General features: G+C 41.1%; 1 protein-coding gene across 1 annotated transcript in view; it reads right to left on the bottom strand.

The window, feature by feature from the left end:
• The window catches only part of plxnd1 (plexin D1), a 63,208-nt gene that overhangs the window by 44,689 nt on the left and 3,956 nt on the right, over nucleotides 1–14,563 (bottom strand). The window contains exons 3-7 of the mRNA XM_069140186.1: nucleotides 10,948–11,079; nucleotides 9,312–9,412; nucleotides 4,001–4,130; nucleotides 1,315–1,492; nucleotides 959–1,067 (exon numbers count right to left, since the gene is read on the bottom strand). Of these exons, the coding sequence (XP_068996287.1) occupies nucleotides 959–1,067; nucleotides 1,315–1,492; nucleotides 4,001–4,130; nucleotides 9,312–9,412; nucleotides 10,948–11,079 (650 nt within the window). The remainder of the gene's footprint in view (nucleotides 1–958; nucleotides 1,068–1,314; nucleotides 1,493–4,000; nucleotides 4,131–9,311; nucleotides 9,413–10,947; nucleotides 11,080–14,563) is intronic.

Genomic DNA, 14,563 nt, shown 5'->3' with positions numbered 1-14,563 from the left:
CCGGCTTCAGAGATAAACACTGAAGAGAAGCTTTGCTTTTCTTTCACTGTGCAGCTATGTGTGCATATTTAAAATGCCATAAAGAGTCTATTTGATATTTTGGCAAACACTTGCTGTTTAGGGATCACTATAATTCTAGTTTATTGGTATTTACATCTCATTTAGGGAGGCTTGTTTTACAGGGATCTGTTACAGTTAATTAAGTAGCCAGTGGCTGAAGGTCAAAGTGCAGTAGAAGTACTCAGATCCAGTGCCTAAGTACTAATATCATCAGTGTGTGAATAACAAGTATAGAAATATTATCAGCAAAATGTAGCTGAAGTATCAAAAGTAAAGCTCATTTTGGAGGAAAAGTAGCCTTTTACTGATGTTCTCAAAGGTGGTGCTAGTATTAACTAGTTCATATATATTCATTTAGTCTAATCCAGTGGCTCCCAAAAAGCGACAATGAATCTGAAGGGTTATGACATGTTGATTAACTCTGTTTTACAAAAGAAAAAACTATTCATATTTTGGAGGGTTTTTTGGTGATATATTGGACAATTTGGACAATTTTATCTCAGTTATTAAAACAAAATAACTCTTTGGTTAAACTACTGACAACTTATCTGAAACACAACACGGAACCCCACGTAGACCCGGCTTTTTGTTTTTATAAGGGATCGCTGGCCAAAACAATTGGGAACGATACATTTAATCTTTAGTGATGTAGTCTAATATCTAATACCTGAGCTTACTCGTGATTAATAACTACAGCTGTAACAGTAGAAAACTTTAGCTCTGGAATGTAGTAGAAAAAAGTAAAGTACTATAAACTTTACCCAAGTAAAGTACTAGTGCCACAAAATGGCACTGCATCAAAGTAAATGAATTTGGCTTTAAGTTGGTGAGGCATCACTAACTCTAAATACATTAAGAATTTGAGATAAACCACAGTGACAATAAATGTGTGACTCACGACGTCTTGGGGTGTATCGCTCCGGTCCTTTCGCAGTCATAGATGATGAAGCTGCCAGATACCACAGATGTGCCATTCACTTTTATTGCCACAGAAACAGTCAGGTGATCTGAAGAAACAAAGGCATGTACATGAGCATTGGAGATGGTATCACTGTCATAACACAAACTGGACAGCAAGATGTCCCTAATCAACACCGTCTCTGATGCATTTTGAAAGGTTGAAAGGGGAAATTACATTTGTTCTAATAAAAAAAAGTACAATTATTCACAAAAATGTACTTGAAATGTGTGAAAAATAAAATATGTCTCGCAGTGTTGGCACACAGCCAAATAGATGCCTGTTTGCAGTCTCACCTGTGCCAGGGAGGATTGGTTGGTAGTTTTCTCGAGGGAGCAGTGGACAAGTCTGGATCTGAGCGGGACCGTAGTCCAGGTGCACCGTGGCAGCTGTAGAGAAGCCTGGCCCATATTCACACTCCACCCGGGAGCCAATCAGATCAGGAACGCTGCCATTTATCAGGATGCCAACATCCTACAACACAAACAGATATAGTAGCAGAAACATAAATAGCTCTTCATCCTTATCAAAATTAATTAGTAATTAAATTCCACATGCCAACAAACATGTAATCCAATCTCATTTATGTACACTTAGTCTTTGATAGAGGGCGAATGGTGTTGGCATTAATTCAAGTTTGTTCAGGAGTTCAGGCTGAGAAATAGAGAAGCTAATGTCTAATGAAGAAACAGATGGCACAGTGCTACATTCACATCTAAATCTGGATATGTGATGAAGGATGACAGACGTATAATGAGAAACATAACACCTCACTGACATGACTGAATTTCAGCTAAATGATTTAAATGTGAGAAAAAAAGAAGGGGGAGGGAAGGGCAGGCGGAGACTGTTAAGCAGAGGAAAAGCAGGATGACATATTCTGCGACTCAGCAGGTAGGAGCCGAAGTGGCCAGCGGCATGTGCTAACATGTCTTAAAAATCTGCTCTATTGTTCAGTGGGATTGATCATTTCCTGGCTTCAGAGGCCCGACTTCCTGCCTTCTGCTTCCTGTTTGGGGAGACAACCTTGAGCTGAGCTTCCTGCTGGTCGATCAGGCAGCCGGTGGACCAATTACAGCCCAGGCACACTGACCTTCATAACAGGCGAATATCCACAATTACTGGACCAATTAATGACCTGTCGTTTTGGATTCACGTCTAATTACGATCTGTAATTAAAGGTCAAATGTATTCCACGTGTCAAATATCAGTGAGCTAATTATCGCATTGTTATCCTTCTGTTACGCGATACACTGACTGGAAGAAATGATTGAAAACAAGTTTGCATGTAATACCTCCAATACCAAGATATATCATCCTACCAAGTTTGATTGAAGTCGGACTGGTGGCGTTATGTAGCACTCCATACAATAAAAACAAACACCTACGAGGTATAGGTGAAGATGATGGATTTTTACAGGTGATGCTCCCGTAATCAAAAGGTGATAATGAAGATATCTTGTGCAATGCTGTAGCAGAAAAGCCACACTTTCTTTTCATTGCTTTGAAAAATGTTTTTAATGACCAAACGCAAACCAACATCAAAACTCAAGACAAATAAATGGATGTAGTCTCCGAGTCTGAAAAGTGAAGCTAATGCTGGATTGCCTTAAAGTGCAATACCACTGTGGACCACTGGGGGATGACTTGAAAAATGTATAGCTCCTTTGACTTCCATTCAAAAAGTACCAACTCCTCTCATATGATAAAATTGCAATGTATTTTTTCCACAAGTCACTATGGTGTCTTGAGCTCAACTTCTGATTTGTTTTCTACTGATCCACCTGAAAATAATTCCATATTTAACTACATAACAGGCCTCAAAAAGTGGTACATTTGGGGGCGTGTCTGCTTTAATGAGCTCACAAACTAATGGGTGGGTCGCCCCTTGGGCAGAATCCTAAATGTTTTACAATTGTTTGGTACAATGGATTCACTTTTTTCTTAAACTTTCCTCCAGTTCATCTTTCGATGAAGTGTTTTGGCCGCATCAGTTCATGTGAGATCAGGTGTTGTTCTGAACTGTGTTTTTGTGAATACAACTGAACCGTTTTGAAAAAGTGAAGAGAAATGTTTGTTGATACCTTTTTGTATTCATGAGTGTGTGTGTGTGTGTGTGTGTGTGTGTGTGTGTGTGTGTGTGTGTGTGTGTGTGTGTGTGTGTGCGTGCGTGCGTGCGTGCGTGCGTGCGTGTTTCATGGAGTCCTGGAGCTGTTTTTCCTGTCACAAAAATTATTGTAATTTTTGTCTCAGGTGTGAGCAGCTCCTCCATTTCCAACAATTTCCAACAGCATCCATCAACAGCATACTCAAAAATCAAACAAATTTAGTTTGCATGCTTACTTTTGCAAAACCCAGTAGATACGTTTCAATTAATGTATTTCAGTCTGACACATTCCCTAATCGATATCAAGGCTCTTACATTTTCTATTCTTCAGGCTCTGTACTTCAGGACAATATATTTGAAAAAAAAAATGGCAGAACATTGCTTAATATGAATAGGTTTACGTTAACATTTAAAGAACTGTGTGGGTAATGCAGCCCTTTAACTGCATAGTGCTCAAATTTAAAGGTTCAAAGGCAGTTGGACATGTGGATACTGTATGTTGTCTGGGCAGCTGTGTGTCATTCAGTTCAGCACAAAGAAACTCAGAGTTGATTAGGAGTCTGATAGTGGTCAGATTCTACAAGGACAGTAATGCTGTGACCGGAAGAGTTAAGCAAATACTATATCTACAAACATACTGTTGAGCCGGAGGTTGAGGTGGTGGAGCGAGCTGCAGCAGCAAACAGCGCTGGCATGATTTTATCAGCGGAGTAATAACACCAGGCTGTACAGTAATAGAGGTGTCAGGTTATAAAGGTGGTCATTAGACATCAGCTTTAAATACACTGCCACCATTGCAGACATAACTTTACTACGGTCAACAGTCGGATCTGTTTGTCTCATGTTGACAGTGATATGCGGAGAGTTGATGATACCTTAATGTCTGCAGAAATGCTTATCTCCGGGGGCGTCAAGGTCATGGACGGACACTGCTGGGGGCCTTCACCCATGCTGATCCAGGAGCGTGCCAGCAGCCCCTGAGCACACTCCTTCTGGATTGTACATCTGGACAGAAAATGACAGAATTAAAGTCAACTCTATCATAGCTATATCATGTTTATCAGATCATGTCTTTCAGAGTACAGTTGAGATTGAGATAATATCTGCAGGTTTCCTGTGCTGTAGTTATCGACCATTCGCACATAAGATGAGCCTGCACAGAAAAACTTGTCCCGTCTTATATCAGACTATGACCACATTGTATATAATAATTGCTTGTCATTGCCAAAGCTGGTAATCAAGACCACACTATTTCGTCCTTTGTGAGGAGAGCACAAACGTTCATGTTTCCATTTCATTCCAGGACTTGACGAATTCTCACCGTTGGGTATCACGGTCTGCTTCCCACTGATTTATGAGGTGCTCTGGTCTCCTAATGTCACAGTCAGACCTCGGCTGTCAGTTTGCCTGGCTCAAGACACAGGAGACTACTTGACTCTAGGTCATACACATTGCTATGGTAACCCATTCTGCAGGCATCAAGATCAGGGGCCAGTTACAGACAGCAGAATAATAAAACAACCAGTCTGATTCTTAATCTGCATGGACCAGCAGTGCATCCGTGAATGTGTGTGTTTGTGTGCCTGGACACACATTAAGCATGCGTATGTGTGCTTTCCAATCTGTGTGTATAATGAATGTCTAGGAGAGAAGAATTGTAAGAGGGCATTCAACAAGCAAGGTGGCTTCACGCTCTGACTTCTGCTTCACTAATGAACTTTAGCGTTGGCACAGACCTCAGTTCATCTGCAGTGCAGACTGGAAGGACAAACTGACCTCAGAGTAAGGAGAAACCAAAGAGGCCCCATTTAGCAACCTCCTAACATGCCACACAATGAATCTGGCAAATACCACTTCCCTCTCACACTTTCACAGTGTTTTTAAAATAAAGTGTGGTTTGTGTGCCATTGAGTGTGAGTATTTGTGTGCGAGGAAAGGGAACGTCCAGGTTTCTCAGCCTCATTGACACTTCAGGACTCAGAGGGGCCACGAGGTCACCACCTGAACTAAAAATAGAAAAGAGCAGCTCTGAAAGCCACAGAAAAAAACCAACCCAGACACAAACAAACTCTGACTCTGAACACAATCTCTAACAGTCACAGTGGAACTGGATTTAAAGACAAACAGTATGATATGCAGAAAATTGTTTAGCTATTGATTTAACACAGTTTTCAGTTTAAAAGTTGTTCTCTGAGTAAAGCTGGATATTTGACATAGCTGTTAGTATGATACCAGACTTTCAGAGTATAAATGATCCTTTGATGCCTTCCTTTGAGGGATGAAATATCTCAATAAACACTGAATAAATTGTCACATTCATGAGACATCACTAAATGAAGCATTGACTTTTCTTCCAGCGCCATCAGAGGTAAACATTTTAATTTGCTCAACACACTGCTTTTATGAATAAATACCAGCAAAAGTAATGATATTGATATCAGTCTCTGATGATAAAGATCAGTTACCTGCTGAACATGAGCATATAAGCACCATCATTGTGGATATGTTACCATGCTCGTCTTAGCGTGTTAAAGTACAGTCAAAATGAGAATGGGGTGTTAACATGAATAAAGTCTGCCTTTCGTCTACCTTCTTTTTAGTCATTCAACAAAACATGCCAAACTTGTAAGAATACAATAGTATAAATAAGGAAATGTGAACAACAACCGCTGGTGGGAAATAACTAAGTCCATTTACTCAAGCACTGTACCTCAGTACAGTTCTGAGGTATTTTTATTTCCATTTGAGATTTATTTTCATTTGAAACTACTTTACACTTCCACTCCTCTACATTTCAGAGGGAAATATTGTACTTTCTACTCCGCCACATTTATCTGGCAGCTTCAGTTACGTTTCTGATGAAGATTTGACATAATGGATAATATAACAAGCTTTTAAAAATACTTTTTGGTTTCACACAGTTGACAAAAAGCAGTGTATGGTTGGGTTCACATTTTAGATGCCTGAGTTATTAAAAGCTCTACCAAACTGATTTTCTCTCTAAACCTCTCGTGGTTTTATCCCCAATTTGTTTTTGTTCAAATTGATCCAATATCTTACCAGAAATCAAAGACTAGATAAAAAAAAAAAAAAATGAAAACAGATTTGTGTATCAGAACTTAGTTTTTTCTTCTTTCCTCTCCAAACAATCATCTCATGACTCCTCAGATTTATCTGCTAGATATAAAATTGTATACAAAGTTGTTCAAACCAGCTTCACCTGCAGCAGTTACAACAGTAAGGTACTTTTACTTAAGTGAAGGATCTCAGAATTCAGGATAACAGAATTCAGCCAAACGTTTGATATTTGACCATAGACGGGCTGTTATGTGGCAGTATAAGCAAGCAAACCTGGAAAATATATAGGCAAAGTCTACACGAAAAAATGATGTAAAGGAACCTAAATGACTCTTATTGAAACTGATGCACGAGAAAAAACAAAAGAAATCCCTTTACTCTGTTGTGTACAGTTTTAGACTTGTCAGTCAGTACTCAAAGGGTACTGAGGTACACTATCTTTGAAGTTATTATTACAAACCTACAACTAACCTTGCGTATGTGTGTTAAGGTATATTTGCATTTTATTTTGAAATCGCGAACTAAAACAAGTTCCATCGGGTTATCGTGGGTCAAGCTTGCCTTCCTTGTTTTCCATCTGGAAGAATATATTTAGATTATCAAGTAAACTCCAGATTGTATCTTTAAGTACTGAATACCTCATAAATGATGGTTGGTATAAACTGAAGCCGACATCCAGGAAACGTCATGTTACCATCTCAAAAGAAAAAGACATGCAGTCTCAGATGAACATCAACAAACAGCGTGGGAGTTGAAACAACTGGCTAGCAAATAAACCAAGTCACTCAGATCATGATGTTTTCTCTCTTTCTCCATATTTGTTCTATTCTTTCTTCAAGTGCTTCATTTCTTGCTTCGTAAATCCAAAACAACAATTTGATCAAGTGTGGCAGTGACAAAAATTGAATTCAAAGTACTTCACTGTTCTCTAAATGTCAGGAAGACTAATAAACATACAATAAACATAAAGTAGGTGCACACATACATGAACACAATCCTCACTGCAGCTGGCTGACATTAAAAGCTTTTCAAACAGCGCCTTAAAATAAACAGAGGAACCATATGCAGCTAAAATATGACCTGAGAAAACTCACCACCTCCTAAGTGTCTGTGCGTCAGATAAGGTGGGAAGTCAGTGAGACTGTTAAACAGCAGAGCACAAGTAGTGCATGCACAGACACGAACACACAGGCACACAGAAAAGTCACTACGAGATAAGCACATGTAGATAAGCATGATCATTTGTGAATAGCAAAGACTGCACGTGATGCATAATTTGATTCAAATAAAGATATTAAAGTGCTTTCTTGTGACATGAAGCAGATTAAACCAGTTCCAGCATGAAAAGAGTGATCAAGGACTGAGCTTTATCTCTGGCGGAGAAACTAGCTCTCTTTAGCAGACAACAATGCAGCCTCCAACAAATGAACAGACATGTTTTCATGCTCGCTGTACATGCAGACGTGCTGGGAGACGTCAGAGCCATGCATAAAATCAAACAGGCACCCACAGAGACAGTGGTGGCTTCAGAGATTGTGGGATCTAGTGGTCCTCTTTTTTTCTTGTCTTCACTGCCTGTACTTGTATCAGACAGCGAGGTGATGGAGGAGACCATCCACCCCCACACATCCAACCCCTGATCCCCCGGGCTCTGAGGCCACAGTGGCAGCCCAGCAGCCGGCATGACTGGCCAAACAGTGCATCAAACACACACACACACACACACACACACACACACACACACACACACACACACACACACACACACACACACACACACACACACACACACACACACACACACACAGTCATGACATCAGCTCCCTGGCCTCTAAGAGCCAGACAGCGACTCACACTCACGCCGACACTTACACACAAGGCTTACACACTTTGACATTTCCTTGTCAAAAGAACCAGTGTGCACTCTCCCTCCCACCACCATCATCACAATCAACGCTCCTTTGTAGAGGGATAGAGAGAAGGACAAGGGCACTGGGGGAGGAGAAGAAGAGGAGTAGGGAGACAGAGGGAGGTTGAGAGAGGGATGGCTAAATTTTCAAAGCTACTGGAAAATACAAGCCCAAGACAGGGAAAAAAATAGAAAAAGAATCACATGGGTAAAAAAAAAATGCAGTGAAGCGAGAAAGGGACTGGGATAAAGAGACGACAGAACGATAAATAAGGAGAAGAGACAGGGAGATGACAGTGAGACAGTGAGACAGTCTGACCACATACACACAAACACACAACACTCATCAGTTCCACTCTCCCAGCTCTGAATGGCTCCTGGCAATGCCACAGCCTCCAGAGCTGCAGCACAGCTCATCACAAAATCCACTATCTCGTCTGATCTGCTTTAATCACCAAGCAACTCACACGCAGACAAACAACCCACAAACAAACACAGCTCGACACCACACATATTCTTCCTGAAAGCCAGAGAGCCGGTCCTGACAGAGCCACATTAATCACAGTGTACTCTCACTCGCTCACAGTTACACTTCAGCCAAGTCACTTCTCGCTGGCCACTGGCCGCTGGCCCCTCTTCCCCTCCCTCCCCCCAGGGACCGCTTTAAACAATGATGTTACTCCCGACTCTGATGCCTAATGAAAAGCAAATCAATTGTGCTTGATCCAACAACAGCCATCCAACCCAAAAACACATTCGGTTACTGCCAAGACTCATCCAGCCGGGCAACATTTTAGAATTGAGAATGAGGATGATGAAACCCAGCAAACAAGCCTCAGTGGTTTTATTGATTCGAATGTTTGAAGTATCAAAACGACAAGCAGAAACTATTTTATTATACCATCAACCTGATCTTTTATTGCTTCAAAATGAGAGTTAAGTTAAGCCAACCACCCATATAAACATCTGCAGCTGGACCCCTGCTGAAGCACAGACAGTAGATATTTACACCATTTGCATCCTCGCATTTTGGTTACTTAAAAAAAAAAAAAAAAAGCATGTGACGTGTGACATCGAAGCATATGATAATTTGATTGAATTATGTTTGGCTTGCAGCAGAAAAGGGGCTGAAAAGGACAGACAACAAGTCAGAAGAGGACTAGATCAGAGGCAGAAAACTGTGAAAGTGTGTTTCTCACCTATTCTCCAGAGTACACCAACCACAGTGGGCGTCACCTGCTCCCAAACAGTCGATGCAGCTTCTCCACTGGTCACACTCTGCCACTTTCACTCTCAGCATCTGCACGCCACAGCACAAAGATTAAAAACACACACACACACACACACACACACACACACACACACACACACACACACACACACACACACACACACACACACACACACACCACCTTTTAAACAATGTTAAAAACATGAAAACAACAGGTTTTTTTTCAAGATGCTGCCTGTTGACAGAGAATTAGCATTTTAATAATTTATGGTAAAATGTCACAAAAAAATTGTTGTTGTGAGGATTTGTTCCTTTTCTGCTTGGGTGTCTGGAATTTGGACTGCTGGTCAGACAATAAGCAATTTAAAGGTTTCACAGCATCCTCTGGAAAAATATGGACATATGCAACAGTATATAATTCTGTAAATTCATAGGAGGGCTATTTAAATAATTTTTTTTTAAAAACCATACATTAATAGTGAGGTCCTGGTTGGAGGTAACCGAGCACATTTACTCGAGTATTGCATTTGGATAATATAATAAGCTTATAAGCTTATATACAATAAGCACATTATTAAAGATTAAATCAATGGTTTCCAACCTGTTTGTCTTCTGACGTTTGACAAAAGCAGTGTGTAGTTGGGGTCACATTTCAGATCTCTACGAGTTGTTAATAGCTCCACCAAATGGTGAATTTTTGCTTTAAACTTCCTTTAATTTCAATAAATGTTCAAATAACCAATCTCTCAACAAATGAGGAAAAAGTCAAAAAACTGAAAAGACATTTTTAAATCAGCTTTTTTTTTTTCTTCTTTCCTCTCCCAGTAATCAACTGACAACGCCTCAGATATAACCTGCTGTCCCTAGAAATCAAACTTGATATAAAGTCATTCAAACTAGCTTCACATGCAGCAGCTACAACAGTAACACGCTACTGACACAGATGCTAGCAGTTTCGAACCCAGGACCTTCTTCTGTTGCCAACATAAATAATCTAATGATGTTGTATATAATAATCTATCAATCAGAATTTCATGGAAGACTTTTTCTTGTAATGGAGTATATTTTGATTGTTGAACAGGCAGTTTTTTCATTAGTAAAGGATCAGAATACTTCTTCCTGTTCTGATTCAATACAAATTTTAAGGATTACATAATTATTGATAATGTTGAATTACAACATAATATGCAACACTTTGCCGTGTCTGTGTCTCAAAAGAGCTTTGGCTGCATGTCAGATTTTGCCTCTGCAGCAGGAAGTGATTAAATGTCAGCACAGTCAAATAACAATCGGGCGCATTTGCTATGTGCAACAGAAAAGCTGGAGGTGCCACCACATCCAATAAGTACAACTATTATGAAACATATTGGTTTGTAAATGCAGTCCTTAAAGCCACCGGAGGTCTATAAACGCATCTACCTTCGCCACAAATATGGAAATGTTCGCCTAAATAGAGGTGAGGAGGAGCCACTGACTGTGAAAGGAGGTCTGATTGTGGTTATTACGATTCTTCTTCATGCTGACATGAATAAATCAGTGACAGCAGTGCAGAGAATCAACAAACATCTTAGAGACTGAAACCTCTTCTGCAGCCGTATCCTTACATGGTGAGATGTCATGATGTAAAGGAAGTTGTCGTCGTTGGGGTCGAAGGTCATGATGTGGTGGACGGTTTCGCTAGCTGGCAGCTTCAGCGTCCACTGATTGGCCAAGGTCATGTTCGGCAGGAGGGTCAGCTGTGAAAAACACAGAAGCAGGTTGGATCAATTTAACAAGGAAAAGTCAACTCATTGCTTCACAGTCACACAAGAATTTCTCAGCTATTGAATGCTCAATATAGCCGCATTTATCTGTATACCAAGCAGTCACATCTCTTACTCAGGGATTTACACCTCAAACTTTCACATCAGCATCACTCTTTTTAAATTCCAGATGCCAACAAAATGATGATCAACAAAAGTTGATCCAACTTTGAACATAAAAACACAAAATATGCGATGCAGATTACAGGTTTGGCCTTTAACATGTGACGGACTAAACAACTATATTTCATTTGAATAGAACTTTCTGAATTTCCACAAAAGAAAAGTAATTGTAAAAGGAAGTTAAAGTTTCACAATAAATGGTTTTATGCAGAGCTGGCTTACCACCACAGTGCGCTGCTGACCTGTGTAACTGGGTGTTGCACAGTGTGCTAAACGCAAGTTATTTCAGCTACTGTTTCCTTATCTGTCTTGCAATCATCTTTGGATTTCAGTGGGAATGTCTTTGTTCCAGCTGCATTTCCAGATTTAAAAAAAAAACACTCGTCTTGCACTGTTGACTTTAGAAAGCTAGAGCCAATCAAAATGTGGGACATGGGACAAGGGATAAAAATGCTGTGCAGTCCCTCATAATGGTGGACACCTGGTCACCCTATTTGTGAGGCTACTGCTATATACGAGCACGGAGAGATATGGAGACAGACCATCTTATGTTGTTGGATGTCAGTTTTGTGTGAAATAATGTTTGTGTAGCAGCAGGGGATTTAATAGTCTGCAGTTCTTGTGAGCTGGGGGGAGTCAGTTCTACAGAAAAGATTCAACATGAATGAGCAGCTGGGCCTGTATCACTGTTAGATGGTATGCTAAGCACTGCTAAAGAGGCTCTGCATTAGAACTGTGGGCTTTTTTTAACTTCCTGGTTGTATCATGTGTGAGTAACAGAGGGGGGAATTGTCTATATTGTCTGTAAAATATGTTACCAGATACCACACGCTATACAGATATTGAATAGTGTAATTGTTTATGGCTTTTTGAACTGTATAATATGTCAAATATGCCTGAATACTCACTGGTAAGGTAGATAAAGGGTGGTTGGATTTGGAGTTTGAAGGCTGTTGTTTTTCAAAGCTGCACATGGTGTTGAATAAATGTCAAAACAATGATTAAGTTGATCTTGGTCTGAGCCTCCTCTACATCTAAAGGCCCACATGACAGTATCAGCAACACAAACATATCTGCAAACTTTAGTTCCTTAAAACCTGACTGTGATGCAGAGCAACAAAAATGCTGACTGTTAATTAAATTCATGTCAACAATAGCTGCCAGATTTAGTAAAGGGATTTTTGTTCCCATCTTTTATTTCAAAATATTTACCCACGTTCAACCTTCTCAAATAGATTTTTAGGGGGTTCTTTGTTAAAGCAGTGTGCCTAATCTTATTCCGCTAAGCAGTGATTTATCTACACACACTGGCCTTCCTACAGCTCCAGATAATAAAACGGGTGACATGTTCTCACGTACGCACAAACATACGCACACACAGAGCTGAGTAGAAAAAACAAACTGTGCTGAGTGAGACTTCCTGTCACGCAGACAGTGAAAGCTCTTATTTCTGCAATTTGTCGTGTCTCCCTTCAGGGGAGACATCCTGCCATCCTGAGGAACTGGCAAACTGACCAGCATCTGGTGACAAGCACGGGCTGTGTCACTTCTCCATCCGCTGAACTCACAAAACACACTGTCACACGCACACACACACACACACACACACACACACACACACACACACACACACACACACACACACACACACACACACAAGACAAAACCATCACCACCCACTTAGACGTGCTGGTTAATGTTAAACCAGAACAGACAGAAGCTTAGTAAACCATTGGCTTAACCTGTGATGGAAGGCATTATCTCAGCCTCCAAATATCACTGTCGTTTTTATAACACCACCCACCCATCTGCGCGCAAACACACACACACACACACACACACACACACACACACACACACACACACACACACACACAAAGATGCTCCCCTGCCTTGGTGATAGTAAGCAGCTGTGCTATGTCTTCACTCCGCACCCCAGTGACTACAAACACATAAGCAGAGCGACACAGCCAGGAGTGAGTAAACAGCAGCCCACACACCTGGACAGGGAGCAGAGAGGACGAGCAGCGAGGAGAGCTGAGGCACAGTGAGCCACCAAGTCAGCCAATAAAACACCTGCTGAACAGGCAGGTCGCTGTGACTCCATTCTCTGTCTATCTTCATGCAGATGAAAGACCCTATTCAATCAAGGAGTGCTCAGCTGCTGTGCGCTCACTCTCTCTCTCTCTCTCTCTATGTGTGTGTGGGTGCATGTGTGTGTGGATGTGTACCTGGAGAGGGAATACAGATGGATGGAGGTGGGGCAGGAGAGAGAGAACAAGAAAGAGATAAAGTCTGTTTGTTTGCAAAAAGGAATCAAAGGGCTTTTTATATTTGAGATGGAGTAAAAGAGGAGCTGAGGGAGGGGACAGCGAGGCGATGAACTGAGAAGTGGACGGTGGACTCACTGAGGGAGTAAAATTGGACGGAGAGTCCAAGGGAGAGTAAGATAAAGGCGGACTCTGCGAGAGGCAGAAAATGGAAGTCAGCTGTAATGGGGAGGGAGAGACTTCATTAAAAAATGCATGTAATTACAAATTACTTCACTGAGGGCTCTCTCAAAGACAGTAAAAGAGGCCTAACTTAATCTCAACCACTACTCCCCTGTGTTTAGTCCGAGCCAAACTCACAGTCAGAATCACATTACACACACTAACAGCACCATTAACCTCTGTAACAGCTCTATCCTCAGGGCACACACACTCTCACAGACTCTACCACACACACACACACACACACACACACACACACACACACACATAGACAAACAATAAAAGGCACATAAAGCCAAAAAGCACAAAGCATGTTGTTGCCTAAGATCACAGAAATAGTATGCTCCCTATACACCAAGGTTGACACACACACACACACACATATAGCACATAATCACAGGGTATGCATTCATCTGACTAAACCACTCACACTGGCCTCCAGACAAAGTCAAACACCTAAAAACATAGTTAAACCTGCAATCAGGCAAACAGACGTACACAAACACAGTCACACACACACACACACACAAACACACTCACGCACACATCGCTGCTTGCACCATCCCGACTCATGTGGTGCATCCGGCATAAACCATCCAAAAAACAATTACTGCATGCTCAGCCGGGGCTAAAACAGTGCCTTCATCTGGGGAGGAAAACAAGGAGCTCTTTTAGCAGGGCCCGAAACTGAAACACCCTGCAGCAGAATTTTTTTTAATGTTATAAAAGGTACCAGGCTGATGCAAAACAACAGGGTCAGAGAGCTTTCAGAGTCAGCTTATGTTGTTTCCACAGACAGCTGA

This window comes from Embiotoca jacksoni, unplaced genomic scaffold (assembly GCF_022577435.1).
Source record: "Embiotoca jacksoni isolate LCO1_2020_lvr unplaced genomic scaffold, fEmbJac1.0.p SCAF_9, whole genome shotgun sequence".
Classification (NCBI taxonomy): Eukaryota; Metazoa; Chordata; class Actinopteri; family Embiotocidae; genus Embiotoca; species Embiotoca jacksoni.
Note: the sequence above shows the minus strand (reverse complement) of the source record. Positions and strands in the feature narration are given on the sequence as shown.